Raw genomic sequence first — 23,112 nt, 5'->3', positions numbered from 1 at the left:
GATGAAGGGTAACAGTAAAGATTTGTAGTTACATAAGAGTATGCCCATGGGTGTGTTACACAATGTTAGATAGTTGACATTTATGAGCAATGTAAATATTAATTGTTTCCACCACTTTCCTGCCTTGCCCATTTTTGCCTGCTGCCTGACAAGTAGCCATCTCACATACAATGAATTGTTAAGATAAGATTTAAAGCTGAACAATAGGTGCTATGAAAGGGATGCTTGGTTGAATGCAGGATGGCTCTGTGTAGGGGAAATTCTTGGAGACGGGGTTTTAACACATATAACCCACAAGTATCTCACTGGGTAGAAACAATAAACTTCCCCGTGAACCATACAGAATATGAGCTCCCCCATTAAGGGGCGGGGAACCACTCAACAATTTATAGTTGGATGATATATAAAGCCGGCAAGTTAGGCACCGGTTGGGATCTGCCATGTGATGTATATAATAGTTATTGTAAATAAACTGAGTTTGTTTGAACTACTCGGTGTGGCCTCTTTTGTAGCCTTATACAAAGCACATAGCTACCACATGGGTGTACTGGGTACAACCTAACTGAACCTGAACATTGAGGGAACACTGAGTATTCCCGGCCGCAAATGCTGGTTCATTTTCATCTGATTTTCGTCCTCCATAGCCGGGATTTTCCAGAGCGTAAAGTGCTGTCATGGGACCCGCCCCATCCAATTTCTATTTCTATCTCCCCAGTGATACGGCAGAGAAAGCCATTAGAACATAGAACATTACAGCGCAGTACAGGCCCTTCGGCCCTCGATGTTGTGCCAACTTGTGAAACCACTCAAAAGCCCATCTACATTATTCCCTTATCGTCCATATGTCTATCCAATGACCATTTGAATGCCCTTAGTGTTGGCGAGTCCACTACTGTTGCAGGCAGGGCGTTCCACGCCCTTACTACTCTCTGAGTAAAGAACCTACCTCTGACATTTGTCTTATATCTATCTCCCCTCAATTTAAAGCTATGTCCCCTCGTGCTAGACATCAACATCTGAGGAAAAAGGCTCTCATTGTCCACCCTATCTAATCCTCTGATCATCTTGTATGCCTCAATTAAGTCACCTCTGAACCTTCTTCTCTCTAACGAAAACAGCCTCAAGTCCCTCAGCCTTCACTCATAAGATGTTCCCTCCATACCAGGCAACGTTCTGGTAAATCTCTTCTGCACCCTTTCCAGTGCTTCCACATCCTTCTTATAATGCGGCAACCAGAATTGCACGCAACACTCCAAATGCGGCCGCACCAGAGTTTTGTACAGCTGCAACATGACCTCATGGCTCCGAAACTCAATCCCTCTACCAATAAAAGCTAACCCACTCTACACCTTCTTAACAACCCTCTCAACCTGGGTGGCAACTTTCAGGGATCTATGTACATGGACACCGAGATCTCTCTGCTCATCCACACTACCAAGAATCTTACCATTAGCCCAGTACTCGGTCTTCCTGTTATTCCTTCCAAAATGAATCACCTCACACTTTTCTGCATTAAACTCCATTTGCCACCTCTCAGCCCAGCGCTGCAGCTTATCTCTATGTCCCTCTGTAACTTGTAACATCCTTCCGCACTGTCCACAACTCCACCGACTTTCGTGTCATCTGCAAATTTACTCACCCATCCTTCTACGCCCTCGTCCAGGTTATTTATAAAAATGACAAACAGCAGTGGCCCCAAAACAGATCCTTGTGGTACACCACTAGTAACAGGACTCCAATCTGAACATTTCTCATCCACCAACACCCTTTGGCTTCTTCCAGCTCGCCAATTTCTGATCCAAACTGCTAAATCACCCTGAATCCCATGCCTCCGTATTTTCTGCAATAGCCTACTGTGGGGAACCTTATCAAACGCTTTACTGAAATCCATATGCACCACATCAACTGCTTTACCCTCATCCACCTGTTTCGTCACCTTCTCAAAGAACTCAATAAGGTTTGTGAGGCACGACCTACCCTTCACAAAACCGTGTTGACTATCTCCAATCAATTTATTCCTTTCCAGATGATTATACATCCTATCTCTTATAAACCTTTCCAAGACTTTGCCCACAACAGACATAAGGCTCACAGATCTATAGTTACCGGGGTTGTCTCTACTCCTCTTCTTGAACAAGGGGACAACTTTTGCTATCCCCAAGTCTTCTGGCACTATTCCTGTAGACAGAGGTGACTTAAAGATCAAAGCCAAAGGCTCAGCAATCTCCTCCCTAGCTTCCCAGAAAATCCTAGGATAAATCCCATCCGGCCCAGGAGACTTATCTATTTTCACACTTTCCAGAATTGCTAACACCTCCTCCTTATGAACCTGAAGCCCTTCTAGTCTAGTGGCCTGAATCTCAGTATTCCCCTCGACAACATTGTCTTTTTCCTGTGTGAATACTGACGAAAAATATTCATTTAGCACCTCTCCTTTCTCCTCGGACTCCACGCACAACTTCCCACTACTGTCCTTGACTGGCCCTACTCTTACCCTAGTTATTTGTTTATTCCTGACATATCGATAGAAAGCTTTAGGGTTATCCTTGATCCTACCTGCCAAAGATTTCTCATGTCCCCTCCTGGCTCTTCTTAGCTCTCTCTTTAGGTCCTTCCTAGCGAACTTGTAACTCTCGAGCGCCCTAACTCAACCTTCATGTCTCATCTTTACATTAGCCTCCTTCTTCCTCTTGACAAGTGTTTCGACTGCTTTAGTAAACCACGGTTCCCTCGCTCGACCACTTCCTCCCTGCCTGACAGGTACATACTTATCAAGGACACGCAGTAGCTGTTCCTTGAACAAGCTCCACATTTCCATTGTGCCCATCCCCTGCAGTTTTCCTCTCCATCCGATGCATCCTAAGTCTTGCCCCATCGCATCATAATTGCCTGTCCCCAGATATAACTCTTGCCCTGCGGTATATACCTATCCCTTTCCATCACTAAAGTAAACGTAATCGAATTGTGGTCACTATCACCAAAGTGCTCACCTACCTCCAAATCTAACACCTGTCCTGGTTCATTACCCAGTACCAAATCCAATATGGCCTCGCCTCTCGTTGGCCTATCTACATACTGTGTCAGGAAACCCTCCTGCACAAGTTGGACAAAAACGGACCCATCTAAAGTACTCTAACTATAGCGTTTCCAGTCAATATTTGGAAAGTTAAAGTCCCCCATAACAACTACCCTGTTGCTTTCGCTCCTATCTATAATCATCTTTGCAATCCTTTCCTCTACATCTCTGGAACTTTTCAGACGCCTATAGAAAATCCCTAACAGGGTGACCTCTCCTTTCCTGTTTCTAACCTCAGCCCATACTACCTCAGTAGACGAGTCCTCAACAAACGTCCTTTCTGCCACCGTAATACTGTCCTTGACTAACAATGCCACCCCTCCCCCTTTTTTACCACCTTCCCTGAGCTTCCTGAAAATCTAAACCCCGGCACCTGTAACAACCATTCCTGTCTCTGCTCTATCCATGTCTCTGAAATGGCCACAACATCGAAGTCCCAGGTACCAACCCATGCCGCAAGTTCACCCACCTTATTCCGGATGCTCCTGGCATTGGAGAAGACACACCTTAAACCACCTTCCTGCCTGCACACTCCTGCAACTTTGAAACCTTACTCATGACCTCACTACTCTCAACCTCCTGTATACTGGAGCTACAATTCAGGTTCCCAAGCCCCTGAACTAGTTTAAACCCTCCCGAAGAGCATTAGCAAATTTCCCCCCCAGGGGTATGCTCCCCCTCCCCCTTAAGTATCCCGAAAACACGATCCGAGACATCACGCACCCTGGCACCTGAGAGGCAACACACCAACCGCAAGTCTCTCTCGTTCCCACAGAATCTCCTATCTATCCCCCTAACTATGGAGTCTCCAATGACTAATGCTCTACTCCTCTCCCCCTTTCTTCTGAGCAACAGGGACAGACTCTGTGCCAGAGACCTGTACCCCATGGCTTACCCCCTGGTAAGTCTCGCTCTGCCTCCACCCGCCCCCCCCCCAACATTATCCAAAGCGGTATACTTGTTACTAAGGGGAACGACCACAGGGGATCCCTGTACTGACTGCTTCCTCCCAGCCCCTCTCACCGTCACCCATCTATCTTTATTCTTCGGAGTAACTACATCCCTGAAGCTTCTATCTATGACCACCTCTGCTTCCCGAATGATCCAAAGTTCATCCAGCTCCAGCTCCAGTTCCCTAACGCGGTTTCTGAGGAGCTGGAGATGGGTGCACTTCCCACAGATGAAATCAGCAGGGACACTGACGGCGTCCCTCACCTCAAACATTCTGCAGGAGGAACATAAGACATAGGAGCGGAAGTAAGGCCATTCGGCCCATCGAGTCCACTCCATCATTCAATCATGGCTTTTTTCAACTCCATTTACCCGCTCTCTCTCCATAGCCCTTAATTCCTCGAGAAATCAAGAATTTATCAACTTCTGTCTTAAAGACACTCAACGTCCCGGCCTCCACCGCCCTCTGTGGCAATGAATTCCACAGACCCACCACTCTCTGGCTGAAGAAATTTCTCCACCTCCACCTATCTTTGTATCATCGGCAAACTTAGCTAGAATGCCCTCAGTCCCGTCATCTAGATCGTTAATATATAAAGAGAACAGCTGTGGCCCCAACACTGAACCCTGCGGGACACCACTCGTCACCGGTTGCCATTCCGAAAAAGAACCTTTTATCCCAACTCTCTGCCTTCTGCCTGACAGCCAATCCATGTTAGTACCTTGCCTCGAATACCATGGGCCCTTATTTTACTCAGCAGTCTCCCGTGAGGCACCTTATCAAAGGCCTTTTGGAAGTCAAGATAGATAACATCCATTGGCTCTCCTTGGTCTAACCTATTTGTTATCTCTTCAAAGAACGCTAACAGGTTTGTCAGGCACGACCTCCCCTTACTAAATCCATGCTGACTTGTCCTAATCCGACCCTACACTTCCAAGAATTTAGAAATCTCATCCTTGTATTTTGCACAAGACATTTCACTGCCTTCCCTGCCATCCCCTCTAGATAAAAAAAGAAAAAGAAAGAAAGAGATTACCTGTTATACACTCTACCCCTTAGGTTAGAGGAGGTGGAAGGGTGGGGGACACTACAAGTGTAGTGTCTAGGGTTTAGAAACTGCCCACCTTAAATACAGGTAAAAAATAAAACACTTAACTAGCAACCACTGCGCCCTACACGAAAACAGCAATCAGCTGTTATTGGCCTGCGCAAACAATTTAAATCTTTACTACTTTTTCCACCCGCTGCCACACTCTGCAAGAAAATGATAAAATTCCACCCCATGAAACAGGCTCTGTGCCCTGCCCCTATATCACAGTGGCAAAGTGAAATCAGGCACACAAACCTCCCAAAACTTGAAAGTCATTTCCCTAGGCAGTAGAACTCACCGCTTAATTAGTGAAAGTAAACTCTCAGAACAAGTAATAGGAGCTAATGCCTTTCACACAATTTTGTCTTTCACACAATGGGAATTTTTGCCTGTCGTTTCCTCAATTACTGCTGAGCTTTCACTTTGCTTTCACTGGCAAGTTTCAGGAAGCCTGTGCACACACAGCTAAATCGCAAACTCCTATTAAGTTAACTCCTGCTGAGTTATTAACATATATAAATTGCTGCCTCACCTCTCTCGAGGGAGTTGCTCACATGCAGACTAACATGTTGCAGTTAAATGCCGAGGTCAGCGAGTTGGAGCTCGCTTCCCAATACGCTGTCAAATTCAACATTTATAAACCCCTATCCCCTCCCATATCCACTTGCTGTTGGAAGTTAAAATTCCACCCCCTGTGGAGTCAAACGTCCATATTGTCCTGGTATCGATCAGGGCCTGGCTCCTTAAGTGCCTCTAGACAATGGATGAATGAACATCTCTTATTTGTATGAATGGATAATTGATTGCACTGATTGATTGCTGATTTTATGAAAAGAAAAATACCATTTCATAAGAGATTTGTTTGCAGGAATATATGAATACATGTTTTATAAAATTAATCAATTGATGACTGTTTACATATAACCTGATTAAAACTGCATACAATAAAATGGCCATTTGGACAATGTGCAAAACTACCTGCAAAATAAAAGACAGTTTATGTCAATCCAAGAAGCAATGTTCCCTCAAAAACTGCACAGCTACCCAACAAGCCAGAAGCTACTGTGCAGGTCACACACAAGTCATCTCCTTTAAGATGCCGCATTTGCATGGCCACACAAGAAAATATAAATGCTGCGAACATGAAGTGCTGTGCACAACAGGAAAAAAAACTTTAGGGGGGAAATGCTGTTCTTCTGAGTTCATAGTTCACCTGTTTCACTGTACTTGCAAATAGGCCTTTAAAGAGAGGAACATAAAGGAAGCTCAATACAAATGGAAAACATCAACAGTCAAAAAACAGGACAAATCCAACCCGGACAATCACAACCCCATCAGTCTACTCTAGATCATCAGTAAAGTGATGGAAGGTGTCATTGACAGTGCCAACATGTTCGCGGTCTTAGCCAGGATAGTGGAGGAGGAGGTGGACCCAGGCCCTTTGGTGGCGATATTTGGGGTTTCAGAGAAGCCGGAGCTCATGGAGAGGAGGAAGGCCGATGTCTTGGCCTTCGCCTCTCTGATTGCACGGCGGCGAATTTTGCTGGAGTGGCTGTCGGCATTGCCACGCGGGTAGAGGCTTGGTTGGGTGATCTATACAACTTCCTGCGGTTAGAGAAGATAAAGTATGAGTTAAGGGGCTCTTCAGGTGGGTTTGAGGAAAGGTGGGGGATGTTTGTGACCGTGTTTGAGGGGCTGTTCGTCGCGGAGATGGGGGGGGGGGTGATAAAGGGGAAAAATCTGTAGACTATATAGTTGATTGTTGGGATGTGTTTTTCCCAGGGTGTTTATTCGCTGTAACCTGTTTTGATAACATGTTTGTAATAAAATACATTTTTTTTTTAAAAAATTGACAGTGCCAGCAAGCCACACTTACACAGCAATAACCTGCTCACTAAAGCTTAATTTGGGTTATACCAGGGTCACTCAGCTCCTGAGCTTGGTCCAAACATGGACAAGAAAATGGAACTCAAGACATTGAGTTTGGCATCAAAGAGCCTTAGCAAAAATAAAATCAATGAGAATTAGGGGGAAAATCCTCCAATGGTTGGGGTGATACTTGGCAAAAAGGAAAATGGTTGTGATTGTTGGAGGTAAATCATCTCGGTCCCTGGATATCACTGCATGAGTTCCTACGGGTAGTGTCCTGGGCCATCTTCAGCTTCTATATCAATGACCTTCCTTCCAACATCAAGTCAGAAGTTGGGATGTTTGCTGATGATTGCACAATCTTCAGCACCATTCGCACCCTCCCAGATACTGAAGCAACCGGTGTCCTAATGTAGCAAGAGCTGGACAACTTTCAAGCATGAGCTGATAAATGACAAGTAACATTGCTGCCACACAATTTCTAGCAATAACCATCTCCAACAAGACAGAATCTCACTATTTCCCCATGACCATCAATAGCATTCCATTATCGAAACCCCACTATCAACATCGGCCGGGGGGGGGGGGTTACCATTTACTTCTAATTGAATTGGACCAGCCATTAAAAAGCTGTGCCTACAAGGCTGGGAATTCTGCAAAGAGTAACTCACCTACTGATTCCCCAATGCCTTTGCACCATCTACAAGGCTAGAATCAGGAATACGATGGAATGCTCTCCACTTTCCTCAGGGGCTGCAGCTCCAACAACAGCATTCAAGAAGCTCCACATCATTTAGGACAAAACAGCCTGCTTGACTGGCACCCTTCCATCACCTTCAACATTCACTCCTTCCACTAACAATACACAGTGACAGCAGTGCGCACCACAGTAACTCACCAAGGTTCCTTTGACAGCTCCTTTCAAACGCAAGACCTGTACCACCTAGAAGGATCAGAGCAGCAGATACATGGGAACACATCACCTGTAAGTTCCATACTAAGCCATTCTAACTTGGAACTATATCACCGTTCCTTGAACATCATTGGTTTAAAATCCTGGAATCACTTCCTGAACAGCACAGTGGGTGTACCTGCACCACATGGACTGCAGCGGTTCAAGGCAGTGGCTTCTCACCACCTTTGCAAGGGCAACTTGGGATGGGAAACAAATGATGGCTTCGCTAGCAATGTCCACATCGTGAGAAAGAATTAAAAAATGCATCCTGACAATGCAAATATTGAAAATATCAGAATTAGAGGGTACTTGCAATATAAAGAATTCAAGTGACTAGTTCCACACCAGTTAACAAAGCGTAATTGCAGATATACTCCTTGTTATTTCATGCAATCTTAGTCCTTTTAGTCCCCACTCCTTCGGCTCTATTCTTTAGTTTCCTACTTTTCTCTCATCTTTCTCATTGCTTTTAACCTCTTTGCTATTCTTTTTTCCTCCTCATTTTGTTTATAGCAACATCAAATCCTGAGCACAGTATGGTGTCAGTGTCCCCAGAATGGATGTCCAATGACATATCCCTGGCATAGGGTGGTTTGACTAGTCCACAAAACTAAAGGTTGCTACTAAACATTTGTCAACACATAATTTAGAACAAACAGTTTTAAAATTATTTTGGGGGTTTTAATTTTGCTGTCAATAATGTGAAATATATGGACCAAGTGCCCCATAAGGATTCTCTGGAGAACTTGAAGCAAATGTGACAGGCAGCTGCTGCATCATATTTTAACAGGGAACTTAATGGGGTAGCATGGTGGTGCAGTGGCTATCACTGCTGCCTCATGACGCCGAGGTCCCAGGTTCGATCCTGGCTCTGGGTCACTGTCCGTATGGAGTTTGCACATTCACCCCGTGTTTGAGTGGGTTTCGCCCCCACAACCCAAAGATGTGCAGGTTGGTGGATTGGCCACGCTAAATTGTCCCTTAATTGAAAAAATGAATTGGGCATTCTAAATTTAAAAAAACAAGGAACTTAATATGTATGAAGCTCATTAGCAATCCATAATAGTTGATGTTCACAAATAACCCCATATTTCACATATTCCAGGGCAAAGGTGAAAGTGACTGCCCATGGCATCAGGATATCAGTTTACAGAATGTGCCATCAAGTAACTCTAGCACATCAGGAGTCAGTGGGAAATGGGAAAAAAGTTCACGGGCTGGAGTCATACCTAGCGCGAAGGAAGATGGTTGTGGTTGTTGGGGGTCTATCACCTCAGCCTCAGGACATTGCTGCAAGAGCTCCTCAGGGTAGTGTCCTATGCCCAACCATCTTCAGCTGCTTTATCATGACCTTCCTTCCATCATAAGGTCAGAAGTGGGGATGTTTGCTGATGATTGCATAATGTTCAATACCATTTGTGACTCCTCAGATACCAAAGCAGTCTAGCTCATATGCATTAAGACCTGGACACTATCGAGGCAAGCCACACAAGTGCCAGACAAATGCCAGGGGCAGCACGGTAGCATGGTGGTTAGCACAATTGCTTCACAGCTCCAGGGTCCCAAGTTCGATTCCCGCTTGGGTCACTGTCTGTGCGGAGTCTGCACGTGCTCCCAGTGTGCGTGGATTTCCTCCAGGTGCTCCGGTTTCCTCCCACAGTCCAAAGATGTGCAGGTTAGGTGGGTTGGCCATGCTAAATTGCCCTTAATGTCCAAAATTGCCCTTAGTGTTGGGTGGGGTTACTGGGTTCTGGGGATAGGGTGGAGGTGTGCGGTTGGGTAGGGTGCTCTTTCAGAGAGCCGGTGCAGACTCGATGGGCCGAATGGCCTCCTTCTGCACTGTAAATTCTATGATAATCTATGACAATGGCCATTGCCAACAAGAGAATATCTAATCATCTTGCCTTGATATTCAAAAGTATTTACCATCATCAAATCCCCAGGATTAACATCCCAGGGCTTAGCTTCCATCAAAAATTGAACTGGACTAGCCATGTAAATAAATACTGTGGCTACCAGAGCAGTTTAAAGGCTGGGAAGCTACCTGTTGACTCCCCAAAAAATCTGGATGGCACAAATCAGAGGTGTAATGGAATACCCTTCACTTACCTCAATGAGTGCTGCTCCAAAAAAGGAACTCAATACAATTCAGGACAAAGCAGCCTGCTTAATTGGCATCCCATCCCCCACACTAAATATTCACTCCCGCCGCCACCAGTGGCTAGTGGCAGTCGCGTGTACCATCAAGAAGATTCATTACAGCAATTTGCTACACTCCCTTTGGCAGCACCTTCCAAAACTTCAACCTAGTAGATCCTCCATCCAGTAGGACAATAGGAATATATGCATGGGAACACCACCACTGGCAAGTTCTACTCCAAATCATACATTATCCTGACTTGGAACTGTATTGGTCTTCCTTTAATGTTGGGTCAAAATCCTAGAACTCCCTTCCTTGCAACACTATAGGTCTACCTAGACCAGATGAACTGTAGCGATTCAAGAAGGTGGCTCACCACCACCTTATCAATGGCAATTAAGGATGGACAATAAATGCTGACCTTGCCAGCAATGCTCACATCTCAAGAACTAATAAAAACTGAGCAAGCACTTGTTTAGTCTCTGCTGTTAAAATCTGCTGGACCACTTCAATTTCCAATTTAGTAATTTAGCAGATTAACAGCACTACTGCCTACATCTCTTATTAAGGTTTCAATTACCAAGTCTATCTCAGAAATTTATTTCTAACTGCAAACAAAAATATTTACAAATAAACAGTATTAGCATATGACAATTTCATCTTCGAGGCTCCAAAATGGAAATTACATCAGGTTTGAAACAGCAGATTGCCAGAAGATGGCAGTACTGATCAGATTGTTAAAGATTATTTTAAACCAAGCCCAGTTTTACACTGATATTCATGAACCAACATGTTGCTGTTGTTGTTTCTCTTTCCAAAACTGCTGGTGTACAAGGCAGATTTTTATTTGTTCCCATAGCAAGGTTTGGGGGGGGGCACGGCAGCACAGTGGTTAGCACAGTTGCTTTACAACTCCAGGGTGCCAGATTCGATTCCCGGCTTGGGTCATTGTCTGTGCGGAGTCTGCACATTCTCTCTATGTCTGCGTGGGTTTTCTCCGGGTGCTCTGGTTTCCTCCCACAGTCCAAAGATGTGCAGGTTAGGTGGATAGACCATGCTAAATTGCCCCTAGTGTCCAAAAAGGTTAGATGGGGTACTGTGATACAGTGATAGGGTGGAGGTGTGGGCTTAGGTAGGGTGATCTTCCCATGGACCATGGTGCAGACTCGATGGACCAAATGGCCTCCTCCTGCACTGTAAATTCTATGATCTAACCTGGAACAGGTCGCTCACCTGACACCAGAAGCTTATAGCTTCAGAGGCGCCACACCGGATCAAGCATGGCTTATCAGGAATCTCTCCCGCTCCTACCACCCACCACTGGCATGTTGGAAGAATTTTGAAGGCTGATACACAAACCATTTGGCTGTGTTATGAACATAACTTCCTTGGACATTGGGTCCTGGGGTAGGGCTCGAACCCGGAGCTTCTGGCCCAGATGCAGGGGCATTATTCACTGCGCCACAAGATCGCCTCCTGAGACAACAAAGCACTGCATATAAAAACTACACTACAATAAATGGCATAAAAGGAAATAAAAATAAATTATTTTCCACTTCAAGACAATTGAAGAAGACGTGATGAATTTAATAAGCAACTCACGGGAAAAAATCATTAATTTTCCTACTTGTTAATACTGTAATTCAACACACTTTAACGCGAATCATGCAGAACGTCTTACCTGCAATAGTTCGAAGTAATGCAAACAATGATAAATTGGGACTAAAAGTAGCTGTGGAAGTACATACTGAACAGCTTCTTTGAATCCTTCAGCAATAGACTAGAAAATAAAAATGATAATTTTAAAAATATATATTTTTAATCTCCTTTTTTCACATTTTCATCAAACTTTACAACAGATAATCAACAATAACAACAAATACAATGGCAATCCCCAGCCAACAATCACCTTATCCCACCCACCCTCAAACAGCCCCCAATATTTTGAATACAAAACACCAATGAAAAATAATCAATAACTTAGACATTCCGACCCCCCCCCCCCCCCCCCCCCCACCCACCACCGGCCAATGTTCAATGTCATCCAATTCATGAAAATGCACGATGAACAAGGCCCATTAATTGTAGAACCCTTCCATCCTCCCCCTCAACTCAAAATTTACCTTCTTGAGCGTTACGAACTCCAGCAGATCCCCCCGCCACGCTGAGGCACAGAGTGGAGAAGCTGACCCCCACACCAACAGAATCCCAGAATCCGCCTTCAGGCGATTAGCGAATCAAAGGCTAAGACATCTGCCCCTGCACCAGCTTCCAACCCCGGCCAATCCGACACCCCGAATATGGCTTCTAAGAGACCCGGTTTGAGTCTCACGTGCACGATCTTTGAAATTACCTTAAAGACCTCCCTTCAGTTTTGGACAGGACCAAACTATATGAACGTGATTAGTGCCCCCCCCCCCCCCCCACCACCACCACCACACACCATTCGCAAACATCTTCCAACCCCTCAAAAAGTCGGCTCATCCTCGCCCTTGTATCAGCCCCAACCTCGGGCATGAAGTTGACGCATTCATCCTCCGGAGCACCTCACACCATGACCCCTCTTCAATATCCTTCCCCAACTATTCCTCCCACTTCGCCTTAACCCTCTCTAGTGATACCTTATCTTCCCCCTTCTCCATTCCCCCTGTCGTCGATATCTCTTCCAACAGTATGGAAGCCGGCACCATTGAAAGTTCTGTACCTCCTTCCTGGCAAAATTTCAGACCTGTATATACCTAAACATCTCCCCCTGCCCAACCCATATTTCTCCCCCAGATCCTCCAACTTCGCAAACCGGCCTCCCAAAACAAATCCATTAATACCCTAACTTCCCTCTCCTCCCATCCCACCTTCCTGGCTCGAATCTATGATTCCCTTGAATTGGCATTTTCCCTTGACCCTGTCCACAATCTAAAGTGCTGCCGCAACTGCTTCCAGATCTTCAGCTTTGCCACTACCACCGGACTCCCTGAATATTTCCCTGAACAGTGCTGTTGCCAACGCCCTCAACCCAATAAAAATGATAATTAGCAACAGACGGTTCTGCAACTTAATTGCATTAAATTGAAAAATATGACAAAAGAACCATGAAACATGACAATAGGAATCCTAAATCTGTGGAAATAATAACTTTTAAAATAAATATATTTGCAGATTTTTAGAAAAATGCAATTCACCTGTAATGCTAGCAAAATTAAATACATAAGACAATTCTTTCAACATAATGCCCTTTAATCCAGTATTGAAATTGAAAGTTAAATCAGGTAATCTTACTGGAACAAAAGGTCAATTCTCACACAAAATATAGCAATGTAAGAACAGCACAATATTTGGGTCATTGCATCAGTTACAATGCTAGAAGTCCACAAGAGAGCAAATCAATAGATTGTTTTTGCTTGTAGGTCAATGGCAACAACATTTTTTTTTAAACCAAGTAGTATTGAACTACTTTGATCTCTGATCAAGATGAACACCCAGTACCAAGATAAGAACATTTACCCTTTAGAGTTTCCTTTGGTTGTGCAGTAATAGACATTGAGTTTTTTTTATACATAAGACAACATTTATATAAATGCTTCATTTTGTAAAGAAACATAATTTATTGTTGATGTCCGAAAAAACTGAAATGCACTCTTCAGGAATTAATTTAGCTCCATGCAGCAATAGTTTTGGGCTACAGATTTCTATATGGAGGGGAAGTTTTATGTTTTTTTTAATAAACATTTTATTGAGGTATTTATGGTTTTATAACAATAACAGAAGAAACTGTACATACAAATATAAACATAGTGCAAAAGCTGTCTTCCTCCCTCGCAGCTCCCATCTTTACTAACCCCCTACTCGAAACTAAACTAACCCCCCCCCCCTGCTGACTGTTAATTTTCCACAAAGAAGTCGACGAATGGCTGCCACATCCGGACAAACCCTAACATTGACCCTCTCAGGGCGAACTTGATTTTCTCCAGACAGAGAAAGCTAGCCATGTCAGTTAGCTAGGTCTCCGACTTCGGGGGCTTCGAGTCCCTCCAAGCTAATAATATCCGTCTCCAGGCTACCAGAGAGGCAAAGGCCAGAAAGTCTGCCTCTTTCTCCCCCTGGATTCCCGGGTCTTCCGACACTCCGAAAATCGCCACCTCTGGACTCGGCGCCACCCTTGTTTTCAACACCTTGGACATGACATCCGCAAACCCCTGCCAGAATCCCCTAAGCTTCGGACATGCCCAGAACATGTGGACATGGTTCGCTGGTCCTCCCGCACACCTTGTACACCTGTCTTCTATCCCAAAGGACCTGCCTCATCCGGGCCACTGTCATGTGGGCCCGGTGAACGACCTTGAACTGTATCAGGCTGAGCCTGGCAGATGATGTGGACACGTCAACTCTGCTCAACGCGTCCGCCCACAGACCATCCTCTATCTCTCCTCCTAACTCCTCTTCCCATTTGTGTTTCAGCTCCTCGGTCTGCGTTTCCTCTGACCCCATGAGTTCCTTATAAAGATCCGAAAGCATCCCCTCTCCCACCCACATTCTGGAAACTACCCTGTCCTGTATCCCCCTTGGTGGTAGGAGCAGGAAGGTTGAGATCTGCCTGCGTAGGAAGCCCCGCGCCTGCAGGTACCTAAACTCGTTCCCTCCCGTCAATTCAAATTTCTCCTCCAACTCTCTCAGGCTGGGAAAGTTCCCCTCTATAAACATATCTCCCACCCTCTCGATTCCTGCTCTCTGCCATCTCCGGAACCTTCCATCTAGCCTTCCAGGGGCAAACCGGTGATGATTGCAGATTGGCCTCCACTGCCCCCAGACTCTCAGGGCCGCAACCACCACGGGGCTGGTGGAGTACTGTGCCAGCGAGAGCGGCAGAGGCGCCGTTACCAATGCCCCCAAACTAGTGCCCTTACATGATGCCGCCTCTACTCGCTCCCACATCGACACCGCCCCCCCCCCCCCCAAATTCGGCATCGCCAGCCCGCCCTCCCCCAGGCTGCGCTCCAGCATCCCCCTTTTTTTTTTATAAATGTTTTTATTGAAAATTTTTGGCCAACCATCACAGTACATTGTGTATCCTTTACACAGTGATATAACAATATAAATAACAATGGCCAGTTTTATAAACAAGAAATAAATAATATATAAACAAAAACAAAACCAAAACTAAATGGCAACTGCCTTGTCCCAGATAAATATTCTCCAAAAATATGTTTTAACAGTCCAATATACAATTATCTATAACAACAACCTATACATATTATACTTATATATTAACATCCCTGAGAATCCCTCTGGTTCCTCCCCCCCACCCCCCCCCCGGGCTGCTGCTGCTGTCTTCTTCTTTTCCATTCCCTCTATCTTTCTGTGAGGTATTCGACGAACGGTTGCCACGCCTGGTGAACCCTTGAGCCGATCCCCTTAGGACGAATTTAATCCATCCAGCTTTATAAACCCTGCCATGTCATTTATCCAGGTCTCCACACCCGGGGGCTTGGCTTCCTTCCACATCAACAGTATCTTGCGCCGGGCTACTAGGGACGCAGAGGCCAAAACATCGGCCTCTCTCGCCTCCTGCACTCCCGGCTCTTCTGCAACCCCAAATATAGCCAACCCCCAGCTTGGTTCGACCTGGACCCCCACTACCTTCGAAAGCACCTTTGTCACCCCCACCCAAAACCCCTGTGGTGCCGGACATGACCAGAACATGTGGGTGTGATTCGCTGGGCTTTTCGAGCATCTCGCACACCTATCCTCTACTCCAAAAAATTTGCTATGCCGTGTTCCAGTCATATGTGCCCTGTGTAACACCTTAAATTGTATCAGGCTTAGCCTGGCACACGAGGACGATGAGTTTACCCTACTTAGGGCATCAGCCCACAGCCCCTCCTCAATTTCCTCCCCCAGCTCTTCTTCCCATTTCCATTTCAGCTCGTCTACCATAATCTCCCCCTCGTCTCTCATCTCCCTATATATGTCTGACACCTTACCGTCCCCCACCCATGTCTTTGAGATCACTCTGTCCTGCACCTCCTGCGTCGGGAGCTGCGGGAATTCCCTCACCTGCTGCCTCGTAAAAGCCCTCAGTTGCATATACCGGAATGCATTCCCTTGGGGCAACCCATATTTTTCGGTCAGCGCTCCCAGACTTGCAAACGTCCCATCTACAAACAGATCTCTCAATTGTGTTACTCCTGCTCTTTGCCATGTTCCAAATCCCCCATCCATTCTCCCCGGAGCAAACCTATGATTATTTCTTATCGGGGACCGCACCGAGGCTCCCGTCTTTCCCCTATGCCGTCTCCATTGCCCCCAAATTTTCAGAGTAGCCACCACCACCGGGCTTGTGGTGTATTTCTTCGGTGAGAACGGCAACGGCGCCGTCACCATGGCTTGTAGGCAAGTCCCCCTACAGGACACCTTCTCCAATCTCTTCCACGCCGCTCCCTCCTCTTCTCCCATCCACTTACATACCATTGAGATGTTGGCAGCCCAGTAGTACTCACTCAGGTTCGGTAGCGCCAGCCCCCCCCTATCCCTACTACGCTGCAAAAATCCCTTCCTCACTCTCGGGGTCTTCCCGGCCCACACAAAACTCATGATACTCTTCTCAATCCTTTTGAAAAAAGCCTTCGTGATCACCACCGGAGGCACTGAAACACAAAGAGGAATCTCGGGAGGACCACCATTTTAACCGCTTGTACCCTCCCTGCCAGTGATAGGGATACCATGTCCCATCTCTTGAAGTCCTCCTCCATCTGTTCCACCAACCGCGTAAAGTTTAACCTATGCAATGTACCCCAATTCTTGGCTATCTGGATCCCCAAGTAGCGAAAGTCCCTTGTTACCTTCCTCAGCGGTAAGTCCTCTATTTCTCTGCTCTGCTCCCCTGGATGCACCACAAACAGCTCACTTTTCCCCATGTTCAGCATATATCCTGAAAATTCTCCAAACTCCCCAAGTATCCGCATTATCTCTGGCATCCCCTCCGCCGGGTCTGCCACATACACCAATAAATCGTCCGCGTAAAGAGATACCCGGTGTTCCTCTCCTCCCCTGAGTACTCCCCTCCACTTCCTGGAACCCCTCAATGCTATTGCCAGGGGCTCAATCGCCAGTGCAAACAATAATGGGGACAGAGGACATCCCTGCCTCGTCCCTCTATGGAGCCGAAAATACGCAGACCCCCGTCCATTCGTGACCACGCTCGCCATCGGGGCCCTATACAGCAGCTGTACCCATCTAATATACTCATCTCCAAAGCCAAATCTCCTCAACACCTCCCACAAATAATCCCACTCCACTCTATCAAATGCTTTCTCGGCATCCATCGCCACCACTATCTCCGCTTCCCCCTCTGGTGGGGGCATCATCATTACCCCTAGCAGCCTCCGTATATTCGTATTCAGCTGTCACCCCTTCACAAACCCAGTTTGGTCCTCATGGACTACCCCCGGGACACAATCCTCTATCCTCATTGCCATTACCTTGGCCAGAATTTTAGCGTCTACATTTAGGAGGGAAATAGGTCTATAGGACCCGCATTGCAGCGGGTCTTTTTCCTTCTTTAGGAGAAGCGATATCGTTGCCTCTGACATAGTCGGGGGCAGCTGTCCCCTTTCCTTCGCCTCATTAAAGGTTCTCATCAGTATCGGGGCAAGCAAGTCCACATATTTCCTATAAAATTCGACTGGAAATCCATCCGGTCCCGGAGCCTTCCCCGCCTGCATACTCCTAATTCCTTTCACTACTTCCTCTATCTCGATCTGTGCTCCCAGTCCCACCCTCTCCTGCTCCTCCACCTTAGGAAATTCCAGCCGGTCCAGGAAGCACATCATTCTCTCCTTCCCATCCGGGGGCTGAGCTTCGTATAATCTTTTATAGAATGCCTTGAACACTCCATTCACTCTCTCCGCTCCCCGCTCTATCTCTCCTTCCTCATCCCTCACTCCCCCTATTTCCCTCGCTGCTCCCCTTTTCCTCAATTGATGGGCCAGCAACCTGCTCGCCTTCTCCCCATACTCATACTGTACACCCTGTGCCTTCCTCCACTGTGCTTCTGCAGTACCCGTTGTCAGCAAGTCAAATTCTACGTGTAACCTTTGCCTTTCCCTGTACAGTCCCTCCTCCGGTGCCTCCGCATATTGCCTGTCCACCCTCAGAAGTTCTTGCAGCAACCGCTCCCATTCCCTACTCTCCTGCTTTCCTTTATGTGCCCTTATTGATATCAGCTCCCCTCTAACCACTGCCTTCAGCGCCGCCCAGACCACTCCCACCTGGACCTCCCCGTTATCATTGAGTTCCAAGTATTTCTCAATGCACCCTCTCACCCTTAGACACACCCCTTCATCTGCCATTAGTCCCATGTCCATTCTCCAGGGTGGACGTCCTTCTGTTTCCTCCCCTATCTCCAAGTCTACCCAATGTGGAGCGTGATCCGAAATGGCTATAGCCGTATACTCCGTCCCCCTTACCTTCGGGATCAACGCCCTTCCCAAGACAAAAAAGTCTATTCAGCATCCCCTTTTTAACTCGCAGGGTCTTATCCACCCAGACAAAGCTAGAGATCACCTTGTTGACCCGTTTAAAAAGGGACCGTGGAATAAAGATGGGGAGACACAAACACAAACAGGAATCTTGGGAGGACCATCATTTTCACTGTCTGTACCCTCCCAGCCAGTGACAGTGGGAGCACGTCCCACCTTCGAAAATTCTCCTTCATTTGGTCTACTAGTCGGGTTAGATTTAGCTTGTGCAGCCGCTCCCATTCCCGCGCCACCTGGAAGCCTAGGTACCGGAAGCTTCCCCCCACCACTCTAAATGGCAGCTCCCCCAATCGCCTCTCCTGCCCCCTTGCCTGGATCGCGAACATCTCACTTTTCCACATGTTTAATTTGTAACCCGAAAACCGGCCAAAATCCTCATAATATCTTCCATCCCTTCCAGTGGGTTCGACACATATAAGAGCATGTCATCTGCGTATAGGGAGACTCATATCCTCCTCCCCCCCCCCAACCCCGCCGGACCAGTCCCTTGTGGCTCTCAACGCAAATGCCAGCGGCTCTATGGCCAGTGCGAACAACAGCAGGGAGAGGGGGCATCCCTGCCTTGTCCCCCGGTGCAGCCTAAAATAGCCCAATGTCAACCTGTTTGTCCTGATACAGCAGCCTGACCCAGTCAATGAAGCCCCGTCCAAATCCAAACCACCCCAGTACCTCCCACAGATAATCCCATTCCACCCGGTCAAATGCCTTCTCTGCGTCCATTGCGACCACCACTTCTATGTCCCTACCCTCTGGGGGCATACTAATTACATTCAGCAGTCTTCTGTCTCCCCTTAACAAATCCCATCTGGTCCTCCCCCAATCATGTCCGGAACGCAGTCTTCAATCCTTGAGGACAAGATCTTAGCCAACAGTTTGGCGTCTACATTTAGTAGGGAGATCGGTCTGTAGGGCCCGTATAGCTCCGGATCCTTGTTCCGCTTCAGGATCAATGAGATAGTGGCGTGTGACATCGTCGGGGGAAGCCCCCCTCTCTCCCATGCCTCATTAAATGTCCTCATCAGCAGTGACCCCAGTATCCCAGCGAACCTTTTGTAAAACTCCACTGGGTACCCGTCCGATCCCGGGGCTTTACCCGACTGCATGGCCTTCAACCCTTCTGCTGTCTCTTCCAACCTGATCGGGGCCCCCAGCCCTTCTACCAACTCTTCATCAACCTTCGGGAACTTCAGCCTCCCGAAGAATTGCCTCATCTCCTCCGGCCCAGCTGGGGGTTCCGACTCATACAGCCTACTGTAAAACTCCTTAAACGCCTTATTAACCCCTGCTGAATCTCCAACCAGGTTCCCATCCCTGACCCTTACTTTCCCAATCTCCCTGGCTGTTTCCCTCTTTCTGGAGCTGCTGCGCAAGCATTCTACTGGCCTTCTCTCCATATTCATAAATTGCCCCCCTCGCCTTCCTCAGCTGCTCCACCGCCTTCCCTGTAGTTAACAAGCCAAACTCCGCCTGTAGCCTCCGTCGTTCCCTTAGAAGCCCTGCCTCTGGAGCCTCCGCATAACTCCCGTCAACCTGTAGTATTTCCTTGATCAGTCGGTCCGTCTCTGCTCTGTCTGCCTTTTCCCCGTAGGCCCGTATCGAGATCAGCTCCCCTCTAACCACCGCCTTCAGCGCCTCCCAGACCACTGCAGCCGAAACTTCCCCCGTGTCGTTGACTTCCAAATAGTTCTGGATACATTTCCTCAGCCGCCCACACACCTCCTCATCTGCTAAACGTCCCACGTCCAGCCTCCAGTGCAGGTGTTGGCCACCTTCCTTGCTCACCTGCAGGTCAACCCAGTGCGGGGCATGATCTGAGACTGTGATCGCTGAGTAGTCAGTGTCCACTACCCCCATCAGTAAAGCCCTATTCAAGATAAAAAAGTCAATCCGGGCGTACATTTTATGCACGTGCGAGTAGAAGGAAAACTCCTTCACTCTCGGCCGCCCAAATCTCCATGGGTCCACCCCCCATATGCTCCATAAACCCCTTTAGCTCCTTTGCCATTGCTGGCACCCTGCCTGTTCTTGAGCTAGACTGGTCTAGCCCTGGGTTAATGATTGTGTTGAAGTCTCCCGCCCTATGACCAGTTTATGCGAATCCAGGTCCGGGATCTTCCCCAACATCCTCCTTATGAACTTCACATCATCCCAATTTGGCACGTACACATTCACGAGTACCACCGGCAGCCCCTCCAGCTTCCCACTGACCATGATGTACCGACCCCCCTCATCCGCAACTATTCTTCCCGCCTTGAATGACACTCGCCTGTTGATCAGGATCGCGACCCCTCTAGTCTTAGAGTCCAGCCCCGAGTGGAAAACCTGTCCGACCCATCCCTTCCTTAATCTGACCTTGTCAGTTACTCTAAGGTGCGTCTCCTGCAACATTGCCACGTCCACCTTGAGTCCCCTCAAATGTGCGAACATGTGTCCCCTCTTAACTGGCCTATTTAGCCCTCTTATGTTCCATGTGATCAGCCTGGTTGGGGGGCTTCTCCCGCCATTCAGCCATCACCTTTCTTGGGCCAGTCTCCAGCCCGCGCCCCACGCATCCACAGGCCCGCCCCCAGGCAGCCGGGAAGCTTTATGTTAATAACACGATTCTCTTGGGTTACATAGCTTCTGAGAAATGCACAAATTGTGAAGGCATTTTTTGAACAAATCTGAATGGGAAAAAAATTCTACATCTTCTCAGCACGGCAGCAAACATATCCACAAATCAAGAGTAGTAAAGCAATTGGGAGCCAGTCTTTACCCAGGAATTTTCTACTATAAGTTTGGTCACTGCATCATTGTCATTGGTTTACCTTTTGGGCATGTTTCCTTACTATTATGTGCAAATAATATTCTGAGTAAAGTCGTGCAGATTGTTCATATTTTTGAAGCATACAAAATTATACTTCCCATTGTACACCTGTGCAAATTAACAAAGAAGGAACTGCAGGTAAATGTGGAAGAGAGATCAAAGAAGTAGGCTAATAACAAATTAAATGTCAGATGTTGATTGTCAGATGTAGAACAAAGAAAAGTCTTTGAGATAAAGATCAAACTCTGGTGTAAGGATGACTTGTATGACAAGAGTAGCCACAATTTTAAATGCTACTTCGAAAAGGGGTACAAAAAGCAATACCAGGTAATCTGCAGCAACATTATATGGCATGTGAAGAAAACTTACCCAACATCAAACCATCATTCAGATATAGGGCTGGATTTTATATGGACGCTGTATACCCACCCTGTCTTAAAAATATCACCCCAATCTCTTCTGCAAAGCAGTCCTACCTGCAAAAGATGTCAGCCATTAAGTGGCTGCCAACTCTCTAGTCCCCGCAGCATCACCAGGAATGGTGGCCATAGATGGGACTGCAGACAGCCCACTACACGGAGGAACCATGAATGCAGATTCAGAGGTCAGTGCGGTGTTTCACCAGGGCATTGTGGAGTTCTGGGTTCAGAGGATGGGGAGAGCCTCCATTTGTCAAAGGGTTCCTGAACAGGAAGTGATCACACTGCCTCACAGTCCACACAAAGTATGCCAAGTATCACCTACCATTATTTTGCCACTCAAGAGCCTCAACTTGCCCAAGGATGGACAGGCTGTCCAATGTCTCCCTACTGCTGGTTAAATACTATCCATAGAAGATGGTCTGAATTCACAGTAATGATTACTGGCAATAGGTGAGCCCTGTTTCTTGCATCAAACTTTCTCCTTCAGTTATTGTGAGGGCATTGTGAGAACATTGGGAAATGTTCAGAATGGAGTTCAGTCACAAGTGGAGTACCACAAGGATCTGTTCTGGGGCCGTTGCTGTTTGTCATTTTTATCAATGACCTAGAGGAAGGCGCAGGAGGGTGGGTGAGTAAATTTGCAAACGATACTAAAGTCGGTGGTGTTGTCGATAGTGTGGAAGGAAGTAGCAGGTTACAGAGGGATATAGATAAGCTGCAGAGCTGGGCTGAGAGGTTGCAAATGGAGTTTAATGTAGAGAAGTGTGAGGTGATTCACTTTGGAAGGAATAACAGGAATGTGGAATATTTGGCTAATGGAAAAGTTCTTGAAAGTGTGGATGAGCAGAGGGATCTAGGTGTCCATGTACATAGATCCCTGAAAGTTGCCACCCAGGTTGATAGGGTGGTGAAGAAGGCCTATGGAGTGTTGGCCTTTATTGGTAGAGGGATTGAGTTCCGGAGTCAGGACGTCATGTTGCAGCTGTACAGAACTCTGGTACGGCCGCATTTGGAGTATTGCGTACAGTTCTGGTCACCGCATTATAGGAAGGACGTGGAGGCTTTGGAGCGGGTGCAGAGGAGATTTACCAGGATGTTGCCTGGTATGGAGGGAAAATCTTATGAGGAAAGGCTGATGGACTTGAGGTTGTTTTCGTTGGAGAGAAGAAGGTTAAGAGGAGACTTAATAGAGGCATACAAAATGATTAGGGGGTTGGATAGGGTGGACAGTGAGAGCCTTCTCCCGCGGATGGAAATGGCTGGCACGA

At 47.0% G+C, this 23,112-nt stretch overlaps 1 protein-coding gene across 1 annotated transcript in view; it reads right to left on the bottom strand.

Annotated features, from left to right (window-relative positions):
- sos2 (son of sevenless homolog 2 (Drosophila)) overlaps nucleotides 1-23,112 on the bottom strand; it is a 234,022-nt gene that overhangs the window by 81,697 nt on the left and 129,213 nt on the right. Inside the window, exon 8 of the mRNA XM_072489811.1 lies at nucleotides 11,764-11,862. Within this exon, the coding sequence (XP_072345912.1) occupies nucleotides 11,764-11,862 (99 nt within the window). The remainder of the gene's footprint in view (nucleotides 1-11,763; nucleotides 11,863-23,112) is intronic.

The sequence above is a fragment of the Scyliorhinus torazame genome, chromosome 2, assembly GCF_047496885.1.
Source record: "Scyliorhinus torazame isolate Kashiwa2021f chromosome 2, sScyTor2.1, whole genome shotgun sequence".
In the NCBI taxonomy this organism is placed as follows: domain Eukaryota; kingdom Metazoa; phylum Chordata; class Chondrichthyes; order Carcharhiniformes; family Scyliorhinidae; genus Scyliorhinus; species Scyliorhinus torazame.
The sequence above is the reverse complement of the archived record's forward strand: the minus strand, read 5'-3'. Positions and strand labels throughout refer to the sequence as shown.